The 26789-nt window shown below is 39.2% G+C and overlaps 1 protein-coding gene across 2 annotated transcripts; it reads left to right on the top strand.

The window, feature by feature from the left end:
* The first annotated feature begins 37 nt into the window (after nt 1-37).
* On the top strand, nt 38-26669 carry LOC142985616 (uncharacterized). 2 transcript variants are annotated; one of them, XM_076133897.1, is made up of 12 exons: nt 38-459; nt 4114-4225; nt 4928-5095; nt 5425-5468; nt 7189-7258; nt 8071-8112; nt 9735-10479; nt 11138-11260; nt 11669-11830; nt 12276-12455; nt 13791-13921; nt 14553-26669. In XM_076133897.1, exons 1-12 carry the CDS (start codon nt 384-386, stop codon nt 17488-17490), a joined length of 4791 nt encoding a protein of 1596 aa, XP_075990012.1. In that variant the 5' UTR covers nt 38-383; the 3' UTR covers nt 17491-26669. The 2 variants fall into 2 exon arrangements, with proteins under 2 accessions (XP_075990012.1, XP_075990013.1); XM_076133898.1 differs by lacking the exon at nt 8071-8112.
* Nucleotides 26670-26789: the final 120 nt, after the last annotated feature.

The following is a 26789-nucleotide window of genomic DNA, read 5'->3' as shown; positions in this document are numbered from 1 at the left end:
AAATTGTGGTTTTTTGAGATTTGTGGCTCACTCCAACATGTAATTTTGAGTGAAAGGATTTTTGCAATCGTCAAAAGTAAATAAATCGACTAAAATTCTTACTGTGTAAGATCTAAATAGTTGCTTTGCTTGTGCACAACTCTACAATTGTTTTTTCGACTCGGGAAGTCGGATGTTTTCGTGTGTCGGAATAAATTGTGATTTCTGAGAGATTATTTTTGGAAACCTTCCAAAATATTAAGTTTGTGTCTGTTTATACGTTTTGCGGGCCGTACCTTTGTTTATTTCGGTTTTTCCTTTGTTTGGTGCGCTTGGCGTACCCTGTTCTTATGTGGACTAAAATTTAGTTTATGTTGGCTATTTGACCGGATTTTTCAACAAAAATGGGCTCTCTGCAGCCTGAAGACGATGCAGAGGAGAGAAAACAGGAGTTAGACGACAGTGGGTGTGTTCAAGATGGTAAGTAGCGAGAATATCTTTGTTATATTTGCCTTCGAATATGTAGCTGGGGTGCGTTGCGATGGATATGTTTGTGTATTTATGCGTTTATTTCGTGTTTTCAATTGATAAAACTGTTAGAAATATTGTTTAAAGTTCTTAAATATCGTGACCTTTGCATGGAATATAGAGATATAGGTATATACGCTGGTCATCCATTTTATTGATAAGTTACGTCCTAGGCATAGGGCATGCGCAATCGAACCCTGAATAATTGCAGAGTCATGCACCGAGCTACATACATACACAACTGCATACATGTCTACCATCACGCCCACTTCCTACAGGGGTAGGTGGCGCCATATGACCTTTACGAATTTCTATGATCGGCTTTTCTTCACTGCTTATTTACCTATGCCTAAAACAACATCATTGAATAAATATAACTGAGATTTGGCGTAATTTCATTGGGTTAAATTGAACCCTGTTCTCCCGGTGTTTGTCTAGCGCTTTGTAGAAAATAGACGCGAATTTCAGTAGGTTCGATACTCGCGAAATACTATTTTCTATTGCTATGTCTACAGACCTCACAGAATCTCTAGGCACATACAGGCTAGGCTAGGCACTAGATACTATGGCTATGCACGGTCAGTCATTAAAGTTCTAACGCCAGGCAACAAACATAGTACGAGACGCTATCATGGTGAAGAGGACTATATAATATACTGTGGCTATGCACATAACAGCAGCACAGTACAATGAACAGCACATATGTGAGCATACACACTGACTGTCAACAATGCATCCGATAGTAATTGCTGTACTATTTAGTGTTCACCACACACATCGGTCTGTAAAATAGAAAGAGACAACTGAACTTATTAAAATACTGCTCAATACCATGCCATGATCGTACTAGACCAGACCTTTGAAGAAGTAAAGCTGTCTTAAAGTAAAGAAATAAAATAGTTAATGTCTCAAAGTAGCTATTTATAAATACAGTAATAAGTTACACTTGTATTATTGTTATGTATGACAAGATGTATGCTTGTCAGTGAGAGAAGGGAAGTTTGTAAAGATGGTACCAAGTAGTGATCTTTGGTCCCTACCACTCTACCTCAATGTGAAAATGATATTATGTATGTTACAAGCCGCTTTGTAAAAGGTGAGAAGTAAATACAAGTGATACACAAGGATCGTAGGAGACGGAACAGAAGGATGCCTTTGTTGTTAGATTTTTCTTGTAACTTTATTAAGATAGACAAAGGTAAATGGTACATAAGTATGCAAACTTAAAGAGACAGATCGTAAACCAACAAAAAACACTAAATATTGTAAATCTTTGGTTGCCTTACCCCCGGTTTCTGAGTACATTTAACTTTAGATTATCTATTCAATAGAGTTTTTTTTTATTTGAGATTTAACACTATAATAATAAATAAAAAGATAAACTACTGTTAAATGTACTCTGAAACCGGAGGTTCTTCTGACTTGATATCTCAGGAGTTTCCTATAAATAAAAGATTATTCTAAACCGGCTTACACTTGTGAATTTGTACACGTAAAAGATTTCCTGTAAAAAGTGTCCTGTATCCAATCCAGGCTAGTTATTAGCTATTAATGTACCAAATTTCATTCAAATCTGTATTGTTTTATCAGGAAAAAGTTACAATCAAAGAAATGTGACTGTGCTTTGTTTCACTTAGGGATCGAACTCAAAACATTTTGATATCAAGTTCTGTAGACTACTACTTAGCTGCATGCTTATCACCTTCAGATATTAGTCATGTTATGTTTACCGCAAACTAAAACATGATTTGATATCATCCAGAAACTACTCATTGAAAGAACAAAGACAGACACCCTTGCCCAGCAGTGGTAGTGTGGTTTATAAAATGGTATTTATAACTTCAAACCCTACAACAAAGAACAACCAGTCTTCTTGAAATAAATGTTGATGGATTGCTCAAAATATTTTGTGCTTGAATGAAGCATTGCAATTCAATGTAAAGTGTATTGTAATTATGAATCACCTATAATAGCTTATCCATAGTTTTGATTTTAGGCACGAATTATAATAATTGTAATGCTTGGATGCGACTATAGCCCGATCTGTAGTGAATACGACTGCTAAGCATCAGGTCTTAAGTTTGATACTCTGGTCGGCAAAACTACTATTGGTTTTTTCTAATTAGTATTAGAATATTTCTCAAAAGTAACCGGGATTTGTTAACATGCTTTGTACATGGCAATAGTCTCGCCCCCTATAATGTGGGACTGACGTTGTTAATCCTTTGACCGCCGCGGTTGGCTGTACTCGACAAATCAGAAAGTGCTCACGACGCTTTATTTTTGTCGACATTTGCCGACGTAAGCGAAGAAGTGTGGGTGTTTTTCACATGACACTGCCTACATTTTCGGGTTTAACAAGCGTGATAGTATGTGTGTATGTTATTTAATGCTATACCTTATCCGGATATAGTATTAAAGTGATGCAATACGATGCAAATGCGCCGCGGGCGGGGCTGAACACAAAATGGCGGCGCAGAGAAAATTCGGGATAGAGAAAACTGCGGCGTAAATTACTTGCATGCGGTATCGTACGCAATGCGTCACGGTGTCAGGACTAAAACGATTTTATTTAAAGAGTTCTCTTGTATGAGCAATACATCCACACACACTAAGAAGATTCTTTTTGAAATTGCGCCGCAAGTGTATTCGGCAAGCTTTTGTTAGCTTCGGATGTGTTAAAACTATGCCTATTTTTTTAAATTCAAATGCTGGCTTTTCGGATAGTATTTGGCCTTATCTTATTTTTAACAGACCTTCCGAGGCGCGGACACGTTTAGCTCATACAATAAGCGGCCACCCATCTATGGATTGTCCGTGCTAAAATTACAGGCTAAAACATTATATTAGGCATTCATTTAATCTTAACGAAAATAAGAAAACTGTGACGTCACTACACCGTATCTAAAGGAGTAGTTGATATGACTGGTAAAGACTAGACCAGTGGTTCACAACCAGTGGTCCGTGGAAGGCAAAATATGGTCCGCGAATGATTTTAAAATTTAAAATATTCAAGATGATTATTACATTTTGTTTTTAACATACTTACATAGTGGTCCCTGTTAACAAGAATAAAATAAAAGTGGTCCCGGACTAAGTAAAGGTTGGGAACCACTGCTGTAGACCATAGCTACCATATTACCTAGAACAATAGGATACCGAGTCAAATCCGTCCAGTGGTTCGTGCTGTGCGTTGATAGATCACTATCCCCCGGTTTCTGAGGTACATTAAGCGGTAGTTTATCTATTCAATAGCGTTTTTTGTATGAGTTTTAACGCTATTGAATAGATAAACTGCCGCTAAATGTACCTCAGAAACCGGGCATAAATTAGGCACCCATTTGATCCTAACGAAAATAAGAAAATTGTGACGTCACTTCACCGTATTTATGTGTTATACTTAAAAGTGATTTTCACGTTTCATAAAGAGTAGCTGATTTGACTTTTAGTCAAGTACCCTACTTCTGTTTTTAACCGACTTTAAAAAAGGAGGGGGTTCTCAATTCGACTGGTTTTTTTTTCTGTTTGCTAGTTTGTTTAGGAACATTTTTTGTTCGAAGTCGGACAAACATGCATAATGTTCATAACTTTTTATTATTGTTGTAGCCCCGGTGGCCGACAGTTACGTGGGTTCGGCGCATCTGCTGGACATGTCTGATGATGTGCTGCTGTACCTGCTCCGGTATCTGTCGCCGCGGGACCTCAAGGCTCTTGGACAGTAAGTACCAAACTTTTTTAAATCTATTGGAAAATCACATCAGTTTATCAACAAAAAGGAGGAGGTTTTCAATTCAAGTCCGTTTTTTTTCTTTTAATCCCGATTTGAGTGTAGTTTTTGAGATGTCCATAAATGTGTAACTTTGTCATACATACATTTTTCTTTTTATTTTATTATGTACATTTAAATAACGCAGTGATAGCCGAGTGGTTTACGTTGGCACCTCCGACGCAAGTGGTCGCAGGTTCGAGGCAACACACCAATGACTTTTCGAAGTTATGTGTGTATTAGAAACAATTGTTTGTATATTTGTAAAAATCAACACAAAAGCAATTCTTTCTGCAGGAGATATCTTTATAAACAAAAGAATATGATTACTCTATGATCGGACAGATCCTTGACCCTAAAGCCCCAAATGACAATCACTAACCCCCGGTTTCTGAGGTACATTTAGCGGTAGTTTATCTATTCAATATCATTTAAACTCATATAAAAACGCTATTGAATAGATAAACTACCGCTAAATGTACCTCAGAAACCGGGGGTTGCTGAAGTCTCGGGTTCGAATCTCGAATGAAACTGTTACTTTTAAGTTACTCAGTCTAAAATTTCACAACTCACATAAAAAACGCTATTGAATAGATAAACTACCACTAAATATAATATCCAGAACCCGTTGGTAAGCTACTTACTATCTTGCAGCACATGCCCTCGTCTCGGCTTGTTGGCCTGCGATCATACGCTCTGGCAGCGAGTGGACGCGCGTCACCAGCCGACGGGCCAGCAACGACTGAAGTGGTACATCAAACACTGCCTGTCTGCCGCCACGCAAGAGCTCAAGCTTATGGGCTACGTCGATGTAGACGCCAGGTAAATCTATACTAATATTATAAAGCTGAAGAGTTTGTTTGTTTGGGATCTCAGGAACTACTAATGCGAATTGAAAAATTATTTACTGTTGGATAGCCTATTTATTGAGGAAGGCTATAGGCTATATATCATCACGCTACGACCAATAGGAGCAGAGTACCAGTAAAAAATGTTACAAATTACAATTATGACCCATTCTCTCTTCGGTGGCGCAAGTGAAGTTGCGCGGTTTCATTGAAACCGGCCGCTGTAGCCATATCGGCTAGGAGGACATTATTATTTTTTAAAGCATACAATCATGTTATAACAATAATTAATATTGTCCACAGATGCCTTGGAATCCAAGATCTAACAAATCCAGCACAAAAAGATGGTAAGTTTTCATTGATCTATACTAATATTATAAAGCTGAAGAGTTTGTTTGTTTGATTGTTTGTTTGTTTGAACGCGCTGATCTCAGGAACTACTGGTCCGATTTGAAAAGTTCTTTCAGTGATAAATAAATAGCCCATTTATCGAGGAAGGCTATTGGCTATATATATCATGAAAAACGGGGTTAAATTTGACCCATTTTCTCTTAGTTATATGATACTAGCTGACCCGCGCAACTTCGTTTGCGTGTATCCCGCTACTTCGACAAATACAGTCAACGCACCAACACATATTGGATACTAATTTTCAATTCACAATAACTTCTCTTTCCCTTAACCGCGTTTAAAATATTAAAATGTTTTTTTGGTTTCTGTGACTCTTCTTTGATCGCCCCCCCTATCAGTTTTTGGAAAAAATATTTAAGTAATGTACAGATTTTTTTTGTCTTATATGTATAGATCAAAGTCGTAGTACCTACTTTTTAATATTATTTATTTTTTATGTACCGTTTTTTTATATTTTTTGTTTTTTTTTATGTACTTACCTACTTTTGTTATATACATCTAACTATTATTTTCTTGTTTACTTTTTAAATTATTTACATTCTACATTTTATTACTTTTACTTATTTTTTATTTACATTTATTTTTAGAAGATTAACTTTGTCTACATTTTTTGAAATATAATATAAGGTATACATACATTTTCATTTTAACGATGAGAAAGGTTTCCCATATATTTAAAATTAAAGACTATCTACAATTAAAAACTACCTGTAGGTAGATATACATGTTATTTTTTTTTATTTTCCTTTTATTTTTTTTATTTTTTTCTTTACCTTTTTTATGTATTAGATTGTACTTTATTTATGTAGGTACACTATCTATTTTAATTTTTGATTTAGTACTTTTTGTATCTTTTATATTCCTTATGGACTTTTTTTATTTTTTATTTACTTAAAACAATTAATTTTTAGAAGATTAACGTTGTGTACCTACATTTTAAACTTATTTACTTTTTACATTTTTATTTTATCTTTACAACAATTATTATATTACAGAATGTCTTTATATACAACGTTCACAGCTTTTTTGTCATTAGACAATTATAGGGACGCTGCCCCCGCCGCCGCGGCCGGCCCGTACCGTGCCGCAATACTAATATCGTGATATCTCCTAAACTATATGTCTAAATAACACACTGTAAACTGCAAAAATAATCTAAATTAAATGCTCGTGATGATGAACTTACTTATTTTGATAAGGATATATGTATTATTGGTTATATCACCAGTTAAACATCACCCAACGAATTAAATGTTTTTTTAATACAGAAAAGTAGTTTTTGTGACTTAAATAAAAAAGCTGGATATATGTCATCGCGGACTTTTTTGTAGAACTAATAAAGACCAATGTTTTTGCTATACATTGTTCTTACTTGTATCCAACGGTATAAGCGGCGCACGCACAAATGCAATCTTCAATTAGATTTTTTTTCTGACTTCTTGGACATAAATCGCTATAACTCAGCTAATATAGTTTCAATGTATTTCAATTATATATAAAAACCTGTCGGAGAAAATACTCTTTCTATTAGTGAAAACCGCATCAAAATCCGTTGCGTAGTTTTAAAGTTTTATGCATACGAAGGGACTACAGACAAAATGGACGACTTTGTTTTATACTAAGTAGTGATGTATTAAATTGTATGTTTGTATTTAGCGGCGGGCGGAACAGGTGAAGTTGATGTCGAGCACTTCCTACTGAGGATGTGGTACCCTCATCTACCACGGTAAGTTTATACATACATTGTTATATTTAGTTAAGACGTGCAGTGTTTATAGTGTAGTAGAATACCATGCCAAATTACCTAGTCTTTAGAAGACGTTAAACACATTTTCGTACAGAAATACGACATAGTGACGTCGCAATGTCGTACTTTCGTTGACATCGAATGATTACCAAAGATGTTTCAGTCCAATGTTATCGAAAAAATTGACATAGCGTGAGCATTTTGCTATTTTAGCTAGTAGTCCATTGAAATGTTACAATTTGAGGGCAAAATTGCACTTTTTTGCTTATAACTTCTTTAATTGTTAATTTAGGGCAAAAAGTTATTAAACATATTTGTAGACAAAATAATTTGCAACAAATAATGCTTTTTCTATTTTATTGTAAGACGCATAGTTTCCGAGATATAGCGAAAAAAGTGTTCCCACCCCCTTTTCCAAGATGGCGGCCGGGGGACAAGGGCGGCGACCCCACAAACTTCAAGTTAAGCTTCTATTGACCCCCCTACATGTTTCAAAAATAAAATTGCGTCCTCTAAGAAATGTAAATCTCATGTAACATTTCAATGGACTATAGTACAAGTTTAATAATTTTATGGTGACCCAGTAAAAGTGTGCATCGAAAAGAATTTTGCTCGATTGAACAATCACGTTAGGTGAAAATAGAGTGAAATTTCATATAAGTATTGGAGCTTTACACAGACACAAAAATAAATCGCAAAACTTTTAATGTAGAATTTGGAAAGAAAACATCGGTAGTTTAAAACTTGATTTATTAAATAAAGTTGATCCGTTTGTACTATTTGTTTTAAAGTGGACAATACCGGGAGTTAGGAGGGAATCGTAGGAGTGTCAGGTAACACGTCTTAGATAAATAGTATTATATATTATGTGTTACATATATTGTTAAAAATTATGAATTGTTTCTTCAATTCATATGGATAGGGTCATAAACGCGATTGACAATTAAAGGTTACAATGCCTTATCTGTTAATATTCCCAGCTGTCCCCTCTAGCACCGTCCCCCGAGGTGACAAATGGGATTTTTTTTTCCCAGTTGTCACCTGAGTGACAAATTTTCAGATCTGTTTCCTACCAAATTCGTGCCAAAGGGGACAAATGGTAATATTTTTCCTCAATTGTCGCTCCTTACTCCAGTGGGATGACAATTGCTACAATACTGTCCCAATTGTCCCCTCCTAATTCCCAGTTGTCACCTGGGGGACGGTGCTACAGGGGAACACTGGGAATATACCTAACTGTTTACCCGACGTTAACGACGTTTTGATTCAGCCCGTGACCACTGTCGATGTAATTCGATTGAAACGTCGGGAAAACAAATATGGTATCCAAGCTTTAGTCAAATGTCAGATTAAAAAAAAAAATATTTATCATGTTTCGATTTCCAAAACTGTTATTACACTGGAAGTTCGTATGACGGTAGGTATTAGGTGCCTTTAAACGCACGCTCTTTCGCGCGTGAAACAACAAAGGAAAGAGCGCATCTGTCAGACGGCGCGCTCTTCGCTCACGTTTTCTTCGCGGGCTTGACAGATGAGTGCAAGCTCTTTCTTTTGTTGTTTCACGCGCGAAAGAGCGTGTGTGTAAAGGCACCTATTGTAAATTGTTGGGCAGACTTTGAAATGCAACACGATGAGCCAAGATAGTGCATGATAGCATTATTTTATTTGTATTATTATAATTATGATAATTATGTAACTTAAATCTCTTGAAATTTTTATCTGGCGTCCATACTCCGGCCTACGTTATAACATCTACCTGCATGCCAAATTTCAGTCCGATCCGTCAATTAGTTTGGGCTGTGCGTTGATAGATTACTAACCCCCGGTTTGAGAGTACATTTAGGGGTAGTTTATCTACACAATAGCGTTTAAACTCAACTGGGTAGTAGTAAAGACAACTGGGAATACAAGTAGGAAGAAAATTCCCAGTTGTCAGCCCGAGGGACAGTGTTGGAGAGGACAATTGAGAACATACTCATTTATCTATTCAATAGCGTTTAAAGTCATATAAAAAAACGCGATTAAATAGATAAACTACCGCTAAATGTACCTCAAAAACCGGGGGTATGCCAGCCACTTATGTGGGTAGATGCTCCCATCATGCTTCCAATACTATTTATATCTTGTTTATTAGCACCTTAATATATTGATTTAATTTATGTTATGACCAAAGTGTGTTCGGTAGTGTTGGTAGGTAGCAGCTACTTACATCATCAATGTTTTATACCAGCATAAATATTGTTAAAATCATTTGGCGATTAAAAAGAGTGGCCAGGAGTTTCTTGCCAGCTCTTCTCATTGGCCCTACCTTCCGAACTGGCGGTAAATTCACTCTCTGTATCATTGACTATCATAAGCGTCAGCACTTGACCTAAATGAATAAATGATTTGATTTTGATTTTGATTTTTGATTTTCACTTTTCAGTTATATATATTTAGATAAATTGACCCACAGATACGCGATGTCCCCCCGCTGGCCGAACAACGCGGAAGCCGCCGGCAGATCCTACTTTAAGCCGAACACATCCAACCCTAACGCGGCGCCTCTAAGCCCGTTAAGTCAGCTAGCGTCTCAGATAGTAGCCGAAGCCACAGGACATAATGAGAACAGGCCGGTTCGGCGTCCTCGAGCCACAACCAGTACTAACACTGATTCAACTTCGACGTCTACTTCGACAACCGCTTCCACTTCGGCCAGCAGTTCGACAACTGCTTCCAGTACGAATTTGAACAGTTCGACACCTGCTTCCAGTTCCGATTCAATGAATGTTGATTCCAGTTCTAGTTCTACACAAAGTCTTGATACAGCATCGACTTCGAACGACGGTGCTTCTACGTCTAAAGGCGTTTGGACCTCAGACCAAACGGCCTCAACTAGTGACGAGAAACCTTCAACGTCCTCAACTGATACTGATATGTATGACCCTTCATCTTCACTCGCATCTAGTGTTGCAAACGGTTCCAAATCAGCGAATGGCTCGAATGAGACATCGACTAAAAATGATTCGGAATCGACTAAAACGGATGACGCTTGGGCTAAAGAATCGACTACTCCTAGTCAGGGGGCGAGGTCGGAGGTCGTGAGGAAGTGTCCCGGCCCTCAGTTTACGATTAATACTCGACTAATGAGAGCTTTGAAGGCTAAGTGTCAGAATTTGACAGCTTTAGCGCTGGAATACTGCAATTTGGATTATAAAAGCGTGAGTATTTTTTTTGATATCATATACTAAGTTTGAAACGTAGAAACTATACCCTAAGATTCTAAGTTTTTCACATTACTTTTGCATAGATTAAACTTGAAACCTAGAAATCTATACTAATATTATAGAGCTGAAGAGTTTGTTTGAACGCGCTAATCTCAGGAACTACTGGTCCGATTTGAAAAATTATTTTAGTGTTAGATAGCCCATTTATCGAGGAAGGTTTTATAGACTATATATCATCACGCTACGACCAATAGGAGCAGAGTACCAGTAAGAAATGTTACAAAAACGGGGACATTATTACCCATTTTCTCTTATGTGACGCAAGCGAAGTTGCGCGGGTCATTATCCCATAAAATTATAAATATCTCCGTGGCGCAGTGGTCTAGATGGTCGTGTTTTCATATTATTTCATTTATTTATCTACTAACCTGTACTGTCCCATTGTTGTTGCTCTGCCCCAAAAGCTGTGAATTTTGTATTATTATAAAAGTTTTAAAATTTCTGACTAAGAATTCTATTTTTTGCGATGAATGGGTCCAGAAATATTTGTGCCATATGAAAATCGAAACCGCGACCGACCACTGCGCCGTCACGAAATTGACTGCTAAATAATGACAAAAGACACATAATAATATGATTTATTTCTTTACAGACTAATCTGCGTCATTTCCCAAGCAGTTTGAAGTGGCTGTCTCTAAAAGGCACCCGGTGTTACAATCTACCGCTGAACACCTCCTATCTGGGTAAAGTGCAGGATCGACTGCCCTTACTGGAGGTAAGCATACCTTAACTATCGTTAACTGTGGTTTAAAATTACTGTGCAACTTTTATTGAAAAATAGTGAAATTGGGGAAAAAATTGTCAGAATTTAGAATCTGATTGCATATTGTTTCGATGTTTTCAATAATCAACATATTATTATTATGAGCAAATTTACTGAATTAGATATAAAATTACTGTTTTAATAAAATCCATATAAATATTATATTCATAGATAAAATGTATTCCAAAAAAGAAAGGACCTTTCCTTAATATAAAAGAAAAATATTCTGTTATGCAGTTCCTGATTTTCAGGAATTCATAAATATGGTTAGCGATTAATCAGGTGGATCTTTAGCAGCTTATTTTCACACATTATCTATCAGTTAAGTTATCCAACACTTACCTGAAACCTTTTTCGCAGTACCTGGACATCTCAGAGTGCGAATGGTTCGAGCCCGCGTCCCTCATGCCTCTGAGCAAGGTGCCCAAGCTACGTGAGCTGTACATGAAGCAATGTCGCCGGCTCACCGAGTGCGTCGCGTACGCCTCGCTCGCTACCAGATACGGCTTCCAGAACCTCAAGGTAAGGAATATGTTAAAATGTATATCCAAAACTTTCGGATACAATAAAATAAATATCCCAAATTTTCGGATACCCCAGAATAAGTATTCGTTACTTCCGGATACTGTAAAATTTGTATCCGAAACTTTCGGATACAATAAAATAAATATCCGAAACTTTAGGATTCCTCAAAATAAGTATCTGTATCTTTAGGATACCTTAAAATAAGTATCCGTATCTTTAGGATACCTCAAAATAAGTATCCGTATCTTTAGGATACCTCAAAATAAGTATCCGTATCTTTAGGATACCTCAAAATAAGTATCCGAAACTTTAGGATACTTTGAAATAAATATCCGTAACTTTCGGATAGTTCAAAATAAGTATCCATAACTTTCGGATACAACAAAATAAATATCCGAAACATTCGTATAACAATACTAAAACACATATTTTCGTATAACAGATATTAGACATGCGCGGCTCCCCGGTGGCCGACAGCGAGGTGTCCGCGTTCGGGTGGCTGCCGAACTTAGAGGAGCTGTACGTGTCGCCGCCCGAGGACTTCCGCACCACCACCGAGCACGCGCACCGCTGGGGCGACGTGTTCGCGCCCTTCCAGGAGCTCGACCACTGGGAGCGAGATGTAAGACTTAGCTCAGAGTATAGTAGTAATTGGTGAATCTATAGCAGATATTTATACGATGACTAGCTGACCCGGAAAACGTTGTTTTGCCATAAAAATTAAATAAAAAAACATTGTCCAGCGGACAAAATTGTGAATCTAAACCATTCTCAGATCCCCTTGAACACACACACAAAATTTCATCAAAATCGGTCCAGTCGTTTAAGAGAAGTTCAGTGACATAACACTTACAGAAGAATTATATATATAAAGATAACTCGTTTAATTATAACGAAATCAAACACTAAAAAAATATTCCAAAACAAACTAGAAAGTCATAAATTAGTCCCTTTTTCCGGATATTAGATCTTTACTAATCTATACTAATTCTAGCTGACCCGGCAAACGTCGATTTGCCATAAAATTTCATGAGAATCGGTCAAGCCGTTTCGGAAGAGTACAGTAGTACTAGCTGACCCGCGCAACTTCGCTTGCGTCACTTAAGAGAGAATGGGTCATAAATTTCCCCGTTTTTGTAACATTTTTAACTGATACTCTGCTCCTATTGGTCGTAGCGTGATGATATATAGCCTATAGCCTTCCTCGATAAATGGGCTATCTAACACTGAAAGAATCTTTCAAATCGGACCAGTAGTTCCTGAGATTAGTGCGTTCAAACAAACAAACAAACTCTTCAGCTTTATAATATTAGTATAGATCAGCTTAGCCTTTGTTCCAAACTATATTGGAGTCGGCTTCCAGTCTCACCGGATGCAGCTGAATACCAGTGTTTTACATGGAGCGACTGTCTATCTGACCTCCACAACACAGTTACCAGGGTTATAACAAGATACCCTTCGGTAAGACTGGTTGTTAGACTTTCAAGCTTCTGATTACTGTAAACGACTGTCAAAGATCTTCGAAAATGACAGTCGGGACTCACAATTTAACGTGCCTTCCGAAACACGGAGGAACTCGATCTGTATAAGACGATGACTCATGCAGAGTACCAGTATAAAATGTTACAAAAACGGGGAAAATGTTGACCCATTCTCTCTTATGTGACGCAAGCGGAGTTGCGCGGGTCAGCTATTAGATTTATATCTCTGGAACGCCCATAGCCAGTTGCGCTCACCGGTCGGTAAACGATTTGTGGGTTAAGGCACCTATGGCGCGGTCATTCCATAGATGGGTGACCGCAAGTGATATTATTTGACCTGGCCATCTCCGTGCTTCGGAGCGCGCGTTAAAAGTCGGTCCCGGTTGTTGTCAATTAAGATAACAGTCGTTAAGCCATGTTTAAGGCCTCCGGGCGGCTTGAACAACTTTGACACTAGGTTATATCTTGTCCCTCAGGTGCCGGAACACTTCAGATGCAAGTCTCCCGAGTCGATGGACGTGGACACGGACTCGGACGACGAGAACGAGAACCGCGTGGGTGACGTCATGCTGGGCAACTACATCAACTGCGCCTCGCTTGAGAGAAGGTTCGCAGTTCTATGTCACTACTAGAATCTAGGACTAACACACGACTTTTCAATTTTGCGTGTATCTTTTCTTATATATAAAAACTAGCTGACCCGGCAAACGTTGTTTTGATAAAACTATAAAAAAAAATGCTACTTAGGGGTATGAAAAATAGATGTTGGCCGATTCTCAGACCTAGTCAATATGCTCACAAAATTTCATGAGAATCGGTCAAGCCGTTTCGGAGGAGTATGGCAACGAAAACTGTGACGCGAGAATTTTTTTTTTCTTGCTGACCCGGCAAACGTTTTTCATATAGATAATACTAAAATTATTACTATTAAAAATAAGGGTTGGTGATAAAAGGGTAAATATTTAGGGTTGTATTTTTTTTAATGCCATATTCCACACAAATTTAGTATATAGATAGCTGAAGACTCAGAAAGCTACTTTTTATACCGGAGTTCCCGTGGTATAGGGATTTACACGGGAAGGGTTTCCATACAGACGAAGTCGCGGGTCTCTAGTACACATATAACTTGCAAAAGTCATTGGTGTGTTGCCTCGGGTTCGAACCATCGACCACTGGCGTGTGAGGTATCAACTTATACTGTTAGAATGAAAATACTTAATACTATTTTCTTTCCACAGGATAATAGTGATACACCCGAACCGTCAAGGCGACGTAGCCAACCAAATAAACGCAAACCCAGACGAACTACAACCGGCTCAACCAGAAAGACCGGAACGACCACGACGGCCACAAAGGCAAGAACGCCCAGAAAGGCCAGAACGACCAGCCCAAGACCCTGAACCGGCGGGACCACGGCGTAACGTACTTCATGGTCCCAATTGTTCATTAAATCACGCGCAAGGACATATATTCAGTCGTCGGCCTGCTCCAGGGGTCATTCTCGAAGACCCAAATGAGGTTGAGAGTATACCTTTTGCGTTACTAAGGAGGATTATCCGAGAACAACCCGCCGAGGATATGGACGTGGAAGCTGGACCTTCGAAACGACGTCACGGTGATGCTGATGAAGATTTGGCTAAGAGACGAAGATTGGATGATGGCAGTCCTAATAAAGGTGATAAAGCTATGGATGTGGCGGGTCAGCAGGGACCATCGCAACCACAGGCGGGACCATCCGGTCAGGTGGCGGGGCCATCAAAACCCCAAGCGGGGCCATCGACTGCGCAGGCGGGATCATCGAAGCCGGAGGCAGTACCTATGGATCAACAAGCAGGACCGTCCAATTCCCAAGCTGGACCATCGAATCCCGAAGCGGGACCATCGAAATCGCAGGTGGAGCCTATGGATCTGCAGTCAGGGCCATCAAATACCCAGGCCGGACCTATGGACCAGCAGGCAGGGCCTTCGAAGCCGCAAGCAGTACCTATGGATCAGCAGGCCGGGCCATCAAATCCCGAGGTAGGACCATCAAATCCCGAAGCGGGACCATCAAACCCCGAAGCGGGACCATCCAATCCCGAAGCGGGACCATCGAATCCCGAGGCGGGACCATCAAATCCCGAAGCGGGACCATCAAACCCCGAAGCGGGACCATCAAATCCCGAGGCAAGTGGCCTAAGTCCTAAACTTAGTGCCCAAATGGAAAGAGTAGCAAAGGAATTAAGACTTTCTGTAGCAAGACTGAAAGCTCTTTGTCGTACAATGCCTAAACCTGAGATACCCGTTGAGAAGAAAGGACCCCCCAAGGAACCCCCCACTTTTGCTGACAAGCAAGTCAGCACGGTCGATTACTTGGGCACGTGGAATCAAGTCACTGGGGACTATAATCCTAAATCTATCATTCTTAGATCCAATCATCCGGCTGGATTGTTGAGTGAACAAATGAGGCCAGTCAATCCACAAGCCGGACCATCTAATGTGGAAGCGGGACCGTCAAATGCAGAAGCGGGACCATCGAATGTAGAAGCAGGCCCATCTAATGCAGTACCGGGGCCATCGCAGGAACAGCCAGGGCCATCACAGGAACAACCAGGACCGTCAAATATGGAAGCGGGACCATCGAATGTAAAACCGAGGCCATCACAAGAACAACCGGGACCATCTAACCCACAGCCCAGACCACCAAGTCCTCAACCAGGACCGTCAAATGTGGAAGCGGGACCGTCAAATGTACAACCAGGGCCATCGCAAGAACAACCGGGACCATCTAACCCACAGCCCAGACCACCAAGTCCTCAACCAGGACCATCAAATCAATTCTGTCCACCTGATAATGGTGAAATTGAAAGAACCCTGTTCCCAGGGTTTTGGGGGCAACGGTGTCTAGGCCTAGCTGCACAGCCACCCACTGACAAAGAAGTCCAAACTGACGATCACGAAGACCTAAGACCTTTGCATCTAGACCCTCGGTCCTTCTACGGCAAAGAAGTGTTGCCACAATTAGATTCACCTGAGAGCCTAGCTGCAGGACTTGCGGAACTGGAGGCCTTTGAAGCACGCGCTGATGTAGAACTAGATAGAGTTTTGAGACGCCGTAGGAGCGGTAGTGATGAGGCCAGAGTACTTATAAGACGGTTAATCGGAAGAGCTGATCGAGATTTCGCTGTGAGGGTTGAAAGAGTTGACGCTCCACCCGCTCCCGTACTTGCTCCAGTACCGAGCCGCGAAGAAAGATATTTGAGATATCTTCAGAATTATTTCGATTACGCTGCCGACCAGCACGTTGAACAGCGATTAGGCGATGTTCTAGAAAGATACGGAGCTATCGCAATTCCGGTGAACCCTATGCATGTAGGGAGAGTGGTTTTCGCTCAGCCCGTCCCTGAAGAAGAGGAAGAGGTAGTGCCTGTAAACGGACCTCCCGGGAGGGTTTCCATTCCAATACCTATTGAGGAGGTTGCTCCGACTGCAGGAATTCGAGAACCGGCAGATGCGAATGCCGGTGACGCTGCGAACGCAGGTAGACCGGCACAAGACGCCAACGCTCAAAATGAAAATCCAGCCCCGGTACCGGACGGAAACGCTGCACAAGTACCTGTCGCTGAAAATGTCGGTCCTAATGCGGCCGATGCCAGACCGGTCCCGGTACCTGTAGCGAATGCAGGACCGATACAAAACAGGTACGACAGACCACGTCCTTACAGGAACGAGAGACCGGCTCGCGAGCGCAACGCAGAACCTGAGCAAGAAAATAGAAGGTACCGTAGGAGATGTTACCCAGCAGTCTTCAGACACGAAGGCCAGCCAGTCATGCACATAGATATAGATATACAACATCATAATATCCCACCGGCTTCAAACTTCGGCTACCATTTAGTCACCGATTCAGCCGTGTTACGCTTCGGTCGCGCCGAGAACGACCATATTAACTACGTACATATAGGCCAGCGGAATAACGACACGACCCACCGGCCGGACAGGTCAAATCTCCGCATTTTATCAATAACAGGTTATAGGAATATTACTGATAGAAGTTTGGAGCATCTAGCGACGGCTGCCCCGTTTATACATTTCATAGATTTTACAGATACTAACGTGTCTGATCGGGGAGCGGAGATGTTTAAGGCTATGCGCCCTAATTGCACCCTTTTGCATAGTAACTATAGGGCGTCTTGACCTAGCCCTGCGCGCCGGTGGAGGCGACGAGGAGCTAACTTCAACAATATACCTATTATTCCGGTGTACATGTAGAATATGTATAATGAGTAAGTTTTTGTGCTTTCCGTAACCTTTGGCGTAAAGCAGCTGATTTTGGTATGAAGATATCGAAATTTGATGATTTTTTTTGTGTTTGATGATAAATATTGAGATTTTATTGAGTTTTTTAAGTGAAACGTATATTATTTGGTAAGTTTGAGATTGTAGTTTTGTTTCGTTGCAGATTTTTATTAGTTTTTACATCTAAAATTATCAAAAATTATTGATTTTCAAATATTATTTCGGCAAAATTTAATAGTTTTTGAAAGTTAGCTTATAATTTGGTTTGCTTAAATTTTAAACGCTAATGTAACTTAAAATGTCGAAATTATCAATTTTAGATGTGTGGCTTCACACCTAAACAATTTAAAATTGATATTTTAAAATTTCGCTAACTAAAGTCATTTAAAAAGGTCAACATTTATTGACTTCATACGTCTCTTAAGACATTTCAAGCGCTAATTAACTTTTAAGTTGCATATTCTTTTAATTTAACTAGCGAAACACCTCTGCCTACCCCTTTTGACCATAACAGGCGTGATATTATGTATGTATAACTGTAATATATTTTTAGTTTTTTCAAAAAACATGCGTCGGAGGTTACCAATATTTGAAGCGTTAACAAAAATTTACTCATTAATAGAATGTAAGTGAAGATCAAGATATTTCGCAGTTTTTCATATATAAATAGTACAATTTGGAATTTAACATCTTTTTTAGTAAATAGTTTGCTGAAAATAATTGGAATTTTATCTGAAAAAATGCTGAAATATGTTGAACATGTAATAGTAATTTGATCACAGGTAGCTATGTAGTGTAGTTGCTTTAAAATAAGCTATTTATTGGGACTTAAAAAATCAAAATATCCCAAATTTGCAATCCAATAATATCATGAAAAGAACAAAATAATTCTTGAAAACTAAATAAGTAATTAAAGTAAAGAATTTTAAATGAAAAAATTACTCAACACAAAAATCAAAATTAGACTTTAATCCCGGATTAGACTTTACCCGGCTTGGACATATAAACCCGGACTGGACTAAACCCCGGACAAAGACACAACCCAATTGTATTTATATCGAGTAATAATAGACTTTAAAGTCTCGAAATACATATTTCAAAAACTGAAAAAAAAAATGCGAGACAAATGCCCGGTTTCTGAGGCACATTTAGCGGTAGTTTATCTATTCAATAGCGTTTAAACTCATATAAAAACGCTATCGAATAGATAAACTACTGCTAAATGTACCTCAGAAACCGGGGCTAAGACTTAAATCTCAAGTTGTCAAACATTATAAGTAGCTCAAGTTAAGTGCTACTCAAAATTGAGTGCAGTTTCAGTACTCAAGTCTGCCTAAACTCACTCCTAATAAAAGCCTTTGAGAACGGCTTGAAAATAAGATTGCTAATCCAGCAATGGTTTTACGAAAAACCGCATTTTGTTTTAGAAATACCGGAGTGTATTTTACACGTAATTTCGTGTCGTATGTACAGTGACTGTGTGTAACAGGTAGTGAGTGATGTTGTGTCGCGTGTGTCCGCACAAAATCAAAATCAAATCATTTATTCATTTAGGTCAAATATTGACACTTATGATAGTCGTTACAATTACTGAATCTACCACTAGCTCGGAAAGGGAGTGGAGCCTTATGAGAAGAGCTAGCAAGAAACTCACACACACTCTTTTCAATCGCCAAAAGTTTTACAATGTGGTTGATACAATAATTGATCATGCGAGGAGCTGCCAACACACACCGACTGTCAACTATGTATGTACGTGACAGTTGTTGTCTGTACTGTACATATGTACACGAAATACAGCCTAATTTAAACGACTACCTATTCCTTAAGCTTTAAAGGTAAATAAAAAGTCCTTTTGTCATATTTAGTGGTCATTCATACTACATTATAATGGGTCATATTGATAACAACTATGCAATGGTTTCTACAAGGACAAGATTAAGGAACTGAAACTATAAGGCACTTGTCCCACCGCCAACGATAAACGAGAAACGAGTAGAAATAGAAACTATAAAAGAGTTGGCGTTCAGCGGGAAGCGAGTGTAGTTTCGATAGTTTTGTCGCCGCGCTATGAGCGAGTGTGTAAGTGCGACGAGCGATTACTCGCGCCCCTTGTCAATGTCCGACAATATCGTTCTCTGTGGACACAAAACTGAGTTCAAAAGAAATTATCAAGCGAGTGAGCATCGCTAAACGAGTATCGCTGAACGAGTTTACTTTTGAAAGCTTGTTGGCAGCAGCGGCGAATTAACGATTAACTATCGACTATTCTCTCGCTCAAGAAACGTTCAATAGATATAACATTTCATAAAAGAGATGCATATACAAATAGTTGATCGCTGACTTCACACTGCCGGCGACGACTCGCTTTACTAGTTGCTAAGCGACAAGCTGTCAAAAATAAACTCGTTCAGCGATACTCGCTCGCTTGATCGTTTCTTTTGCACTCAGTTTTGTGTCCACAGAGAACGATATTGTGGGACATTGACAAGTGGCGCGAGTAATCGCTCGTCGCACTTACACACTCGCTCATAGCGCGGCGACAAAACTATCGAAACTACACTCGCTTCCCGCTGATCGTCAACTCTTTTATAGTTTCTAGTTCTACTCGTTTCTCGTTCATCGTTGGCGGTGGGACAACTGCCTAGAGGTTATAAAATACGTGTTTGAAATACACTCGGTATTTCATTCCGCTCTCGCTATGATGAGCTTTTTCAAAATAAATATTTTCTCAGACTGTCTAGATGTAAATTCGAAAAGAACCTGTAGCAAAATTAATCAAAATTTAATCGTAGGTTCACATAAATATATTATTTTGAGATCTCTGAAATTATTTTAAGTAATAATTCTAGTTTAAGTTAGTTTTAATCTTTAAGTCCACTGTATCGGGACTTTTGTATTGCGTGTGTAACACGATACAAATACAAATTATTGTATTGCAATACACGGGCTAATTACAATTTATAATTTGTATTTATGCATGAGTTATATTTTCTGATGTATTTATATTTTTCTTGTATTTATAAGTCCGTAGTTTGCACGTAGTTTGTTTGTATTATTTTAATACATTTATGCTTAATACATTGGTTTTAAATGGCTTTAAACGGTTTTATTTATGTTCAATGTCTATTATATTGGTATATGAAGGAGTTTGATCGAAACACTTTTTTAACATCAAAATAATTTAAAAGCAGTATTTTTTTGGTACACTTACTTAAAAGAGTAAGGTTTGCTGGTTCGGCAATATTGATCGAACAACAAAACCGACTCGACTCACTTGTTCGGCTTGTGTCGATCGAGTTCATCTACATATATGAGGCGCCCATAGCCAGTTGCGCTCACCGCTCGGTATACGATCTGTGTGTTAAGCAACCATTGGCACGGTCATTCCATAGATGGGTGACTCCATAGTGGTATTTGAGCTGGGCGTCTCCGCGCCACGCAGGGCACGTTAAAAGTCGACCCGGTTGTTGTCGATTAAGATAACAGTCGTTAAGCCACGTCAAAGGCCTTCGGGCGGCTTGTACAACTTTGACACTAGGTTGACCACTAACCATACGACAAAACAAAAAAGGCCCGACTTGGGCGATTGATGCCGAACCGAATAGGTAAGCTCGTCTTACGCCTGTGTTAAACCAGGTTATAACCTATCCGAGAGTAATATACCACTAAAAATTATCACCGTTTTGGCGTGATTGAGTTACAAACATCCAAAGTTTTGCATTTATAACGTTAGTATAAATATTCCCAGTGCTGGGCAAAAAACCTTTCCCACCTTGGTTAATGTTGTATTGGGATATTGTAAAAGTGGTTTTTAGTTCTCGATCATTCTCCTTCAGTTATAAAGTAAGATAATTATGTACGTAGATTCGGTGTTCTAATTAAATTATAAGATTTAATTACTGTTTCATCACTTACTGATAAGTCTTTGTTAGCCTAACCGTAAGATTGATATTCTTAACTTAACTTCTTTTGATCTTAACGGAAGCGTATACCAGATTTGTTGCCGACGCAGGAACCCGATTTGTATAAGGCTAAGTTCATATCGGTACAAGATCGGAGTAAACCGCTAGTATCGTCTACATCACCGTGTGTCATTCACCATGTGTTTTGTATTGCTGGCACATCGGCCCGTCTAAATCTCGGCGACGATCGAGCGGTCGCGCCGATCTACTCACAATCACGGCGGCCGGGATGGCAGCGGGCGGTGGACAAGCGGCTAAAGTAATTTAATGTGAATGTATGTACCGCAACTTCGGCGCCATCATTTCGTTCACGGTGACGTGACGGTGACGGCGGCGGTGGACAAACGCCGTAACCCGCCGGCACCCCCGCCGGCCATGCCCAGTACTGTGTGTAAAAGCTCAAAGATCACCCGTCTACGCTGCCGTCCTCTAACTATAATGCCGTTATCTACAAAAACAATGTTTCGAGATATTCGATAAAAAAGCGCGAGAAAATATGCAATGCTATTTCGTAACTATCTGGAAACTGCGATTTGAAATATCTTTAGCAGCATCTGGAAACAGCATTGCATATTTCTTTTCTCGCGCCTTTTCGCGAAAATCTCGAAACATTGTTTTTGTAGATAACGGCATTATAGTTAGAGGACGGCAGTACGGTACAACTCGGCCTGAGGCCTAACCTGAGAAATCAAACGGCTTTTAAACTCTCGCGTTGCATGTTTAATGTATAATAGAATACGGGAATTCACGCGAACACGCATTTTACCTTAAAATGCCTGTTCAGTCTGCGACCACGGCGAGTGCAACCTGCGCCGAAACGTTAGGCATTTCAAGGTTAAATGCGTGTTCGCGTTAATTCCCGTATTCTATTATACATTAAACGGCTGACATTATTTAGCCAAGAGTTTTATGTCACAATAATACCTATTATCTAGTAAGTGATGAAACAAGTATGTATCAAAATTAAAACACGCGGGTCGGAGAAGGATATGTTTTGTATAGCTACAAACGTTTATAGTCAGTTACAGCGAGCAGAGAAAGACAACTCCCGCACTAAGAATTGCTATATCGCGGGGACTTACATACAAACAACGAACGCTAAATACAATCCGTTGTTTGTATGTTTGTAAGTCGAAACGCCAGAGCAATTCTTAGTGCGGGATTTTTCTTTAAAGAAAAGGCCTTGATGCGTTGCAAAAATGTCAGGTGCGTATTTTAACAAGCGTAGCGTGATTGAAGCAAAGAAATGTGAGGATCGTAGTAACTTGCGTTTTTTGGTCTCTGCCAACGCTTAGGTAAGGTGTGACTTTATGTACATACATCCATACGAGACGTCCATAGCCAGTTGCGCTCACCGTTCGGTAAACGATCTGTGGGTTAAGCAAACGTTGGCGCGGTCATTTTATAGATGGGTGACCGCATAGTGGTATTTGAACTAGGCGTCTCCGTGCTTCGGAGGGCACGTAAAAAGTCGGTTCCGGTTGTTGTCAATTAAGATAACAGTCGTTAAGCCACGTCAAAGGCCTTTCGGGCGGCTTGAACAACTTTGTCACTAGGTTGACCACTAACCATACGATGGGGGGGGGATGTACATACATACATACATAAATCACGCCTTTTTCCCATAGAGGTAGGCAGAGACCAAAAAACTTCGTGTATGTACATACATACATACAATAAAGGTAAGCAGAGACGAGAGAACACCACTTGGTACGATCCTTACAAAAACTTCCTTTGCCTCATTCAATTTAATGTATGTATCTAAATATCGCAAAATAAACCAGAAATTCCGGTTTCGCCATTTCTGAAAAAGATCGTATGCCGTGAAATTAAGAGATCTTTCACAATGTTACTTTATCTAACACTTAACTTACCTGACACTTAACCAGAAGTCGAGATGTTCTTAGTCTCGCTGTAACTGACTAAGGACTTTAGGAAAGTGAAGATCACTATAAATTATCTCGAAGATATCAAGTGCTAACCGTTGGTTAAGAGTGTATTTAGATGAAATGAGAGAAGGCTGATCTGGACTATGTTATAATTATAATAATATGTATCTTAAGCACAAACTTTTGTAGGGCAATGGGTCTTAAATATTCAATTATCACTAATTAATTTATCTGATACATAAATATTAGATACTTATATTAATGTCCGATAATTTTTAATAAAATTTGTTTATCTGTACCTCGATTCTCAACCACTATCGACTACCGACAACCGGCTAGCTATCGAAATTTTTACATTTAGAATGTACTAAAATATTTCCTACGACGCCCGTCAGGGGCGCTGATCAGATTTTCATACAAAATTTCTCGATGACAGGTCGGTTGTCGGTAGTCGATAGTAGTAGAGAATCGAGGTACTGGTAGATGAATTTAAGTTGAAAAGTCACTATGCTCGGGCCATTACAAACGTGCGAACTACGTCTGCAAAACAATGATAGAAATGTGTAAATTTGTGCGAGTAAAATGTGAAAAGATGCAAGTTTGATAAAATTACATGACACAGTTTGTACGTTTGTTATACTCCAAGTATGTAGACGTTACAAAAAATTATGTCCATCACACAAAATGCTTTTGTAAAAATGTTTTATTGAGTTCATTAAAAATCCAAATAATTTATTCTCTTAAGTTAAATATGGATAGTTGTGATTGTCAAAAATACAGTATGTGAAAGAATAAAAACCTTATTTACTATCAGTAAAGGAAGGTTCATATCTGACGGAACATACGTCGCGTATTATCGGTCGCGCAACGCCAGAACAGACAAATGTATAGAAAAACACTCGACCGTTCACACTCAACCGATGATGCGTCGGTGCGAAGCTCATACAAATTAAGTTACGTCCGACGCATCTTCCGTCAGATATGAACCTTCCTTAAGGAAAATAGGCCAATTAAAAGAGCTAGCAACAAACTTTGGCAGAAGTTACGAGAATTGACCATTTGATCTTAAATATGTATGAACCTTTAATTCACTTTCATATCGTGGTTTAAGTTCTATCACCACGTAAGTCAATATTGACGATTTGATGCTGTAGCGGCACATACAGCGACATCTCATGGTACGAGCGCAGAACCATCAACTCGCATGACGTCACAAATCCTGAATCGCGCTATCAAAGTTTGCACTGCAACTGACTATATATACAAGTTCCCGACTACAACAGTCGGGCAGCCTAGGCCCACCAGGCATGATCACCTCGCCTGGTCGGAGGATCCTCCCTTTGTGTTGGAGGAACATGATCACCTAGTTCCCTCACCACGTCATTAGCTAGACAATCGCAAAACGAAACTGAAGGTCTCCTGAAGAGTCGCTAAAAATTACTCACGTGGTGATATAACTTAAACGACGAATATGTCTTCTGTGTAATTACAATGTCACTTATATTTGTAATTGTTTAAAAAAATACCAGTGAGTACAACTCGCGCTTGACAGTTTATTTTACAACCAAAAGCCCATTGTCCTTAAATATTTTCTAAAATGTATCAACTACTTTAAGAATATAACTGTATTATTTATTTTAGAATACAATTTGTATCGTTTCAATACAAATACAACTTATAACTATGTCAATATGGCAGGTGAACTTTATTATTTTTTTAAGTCTATTGTCTCGGTAAAACTGGTTGTCAGACTTTCAAGCTTCTGACTACTGTTAACGACTGTCAAAGATCTTTGAAAATAGCAGCCGGGACCCACAATTTAATGGGCCTTCTGAAACACGGAGGTACTCGCTATGTATAAAATGGTCACCCATCCACCGAACAACCTCGGCAAGCGTAGCTTAACCTTAGACTTTCGCGCGGCTGTTGTTAACTAAGCCTTGGAGAGCGAGCTCCTTGATGTTCAGTTAACAGTTCCTTGTTCTACCTTAAAATAACAAAATAATTTATTCTCAAGAAAAAAAAAACTTTTGTTAAGCTACGTACTAAATAGTACATTTTAGGTAAATTTTTTGGGCAATTTGAAAATGTACATGGCCGATATTTGGCTACGGCGGCCAGTTTAATTGAAACCAACCTTTGCAGGACTTTGTTTTTAGTGTCGCGTGTACAATACACAGGTACACTCTCTATTCCTTTACTCCCATCTCTTAGTGCCCTGCCTCATTAAGACGCCATGTCACGTTGCCACACCGTCGCCACGTGAGGTAGGTGACATACATTTCAATATTAACTGCTTGGATACGTAGCCAGCGACGCCGCCATGGCGTCTTAGTGAGGCAGGGCTCTTACTTTTAATTTTAGGCAATAGATACAATTTGTTTTAGTACACCGGCCATATTGATTCTCAATTTTTACTCTTTACAATAAAATAGGCCTTTCATATTTTACTTCTAGATGTATACAAGAAATGGTGTCAAAATTCATTAATGTATGATTGGCCGAAATATCAAAAAATGGGCAAATTGTATGAAACTTGGGACTACCCACTAATAGCAAGAAGATGTATGTATGTATGTCTTTAGTTACCGTCAACTTTGCCATTTTAACTTTATCAACTGAAAAAAATAGTTATTTCCACTGGTAAATGTATAATTTAATATCTATACTAATATTATAAAGCTGAAGAGTTTGCTTGCTTGGTTGAACGCGCTTATCTAAGAAACTACTTTTGCGAATTGAAAAAATATTTTAGTGTTGAATAGCCTATTTATTAAGAAAGGGTATATAACATCACGCTACTATCAAGAGAAGCAGAGTACCAGTAAAAAAATACTTATACAAAAACGGGGAAAAATTACACACACTATCGCACGTTCTTAGTAGCGTACAGGATTACGCGCGGGAAAGCAGCGCGCTCTTCGAGAGCGATTTTCTTCGCTTGGCAGATGAGCGCGGCGCGTGGTCTTTCCTTTCCCCTTACACGCGCGATTGTTGTTTCATGCGCGATAGAGCGTGTGTGTAAAGGTGGCTATTCTCTCGAAACTGTTCATAGATTATCTGTAATTTATTTTTAAAGTGTAATACTGGCCCTAATTCAGCTAACACTGGCATCTCGTTGCTATTGGAGGTCCCAAGTTGCCCATTCTCATTTGTATAATTAATTCATCTCTGTAGTGTTTCAAATGTATTAATACAATACAATGTTCGGAAATCAAGTGTATTTGATGTTTTATTTTATTTTTAAACCCATCGGTATTTTGTATTTTAGATTTGATAATGGTGAAGGAAAACGTGGTGAGACTTTGCATGTATAACCCCCGGTCTTTGAGGCATATTTAGA

This window comes from Anticarsia gemmatalis, chromosome 30 (genome assembly GCF_050436995.1).
Source record: "Anticarsia gemmatalis isolate Benzon Research Colony breed Stoneville strain chromosome 30, ilAntGemm2 primary, whole genome shotgun sequence".
Lineage (NCBI taxonomy): Eukaryota > Metazoa > Arthropoda > Insecta > Lepidoptera > Erebidae > Anticarsia > Anticarsia gemmatalis.
Note: the sequence above shows the minus strand (reverse complement) of the source record. Positions and strands in the feature narration are given on the sequence as shown.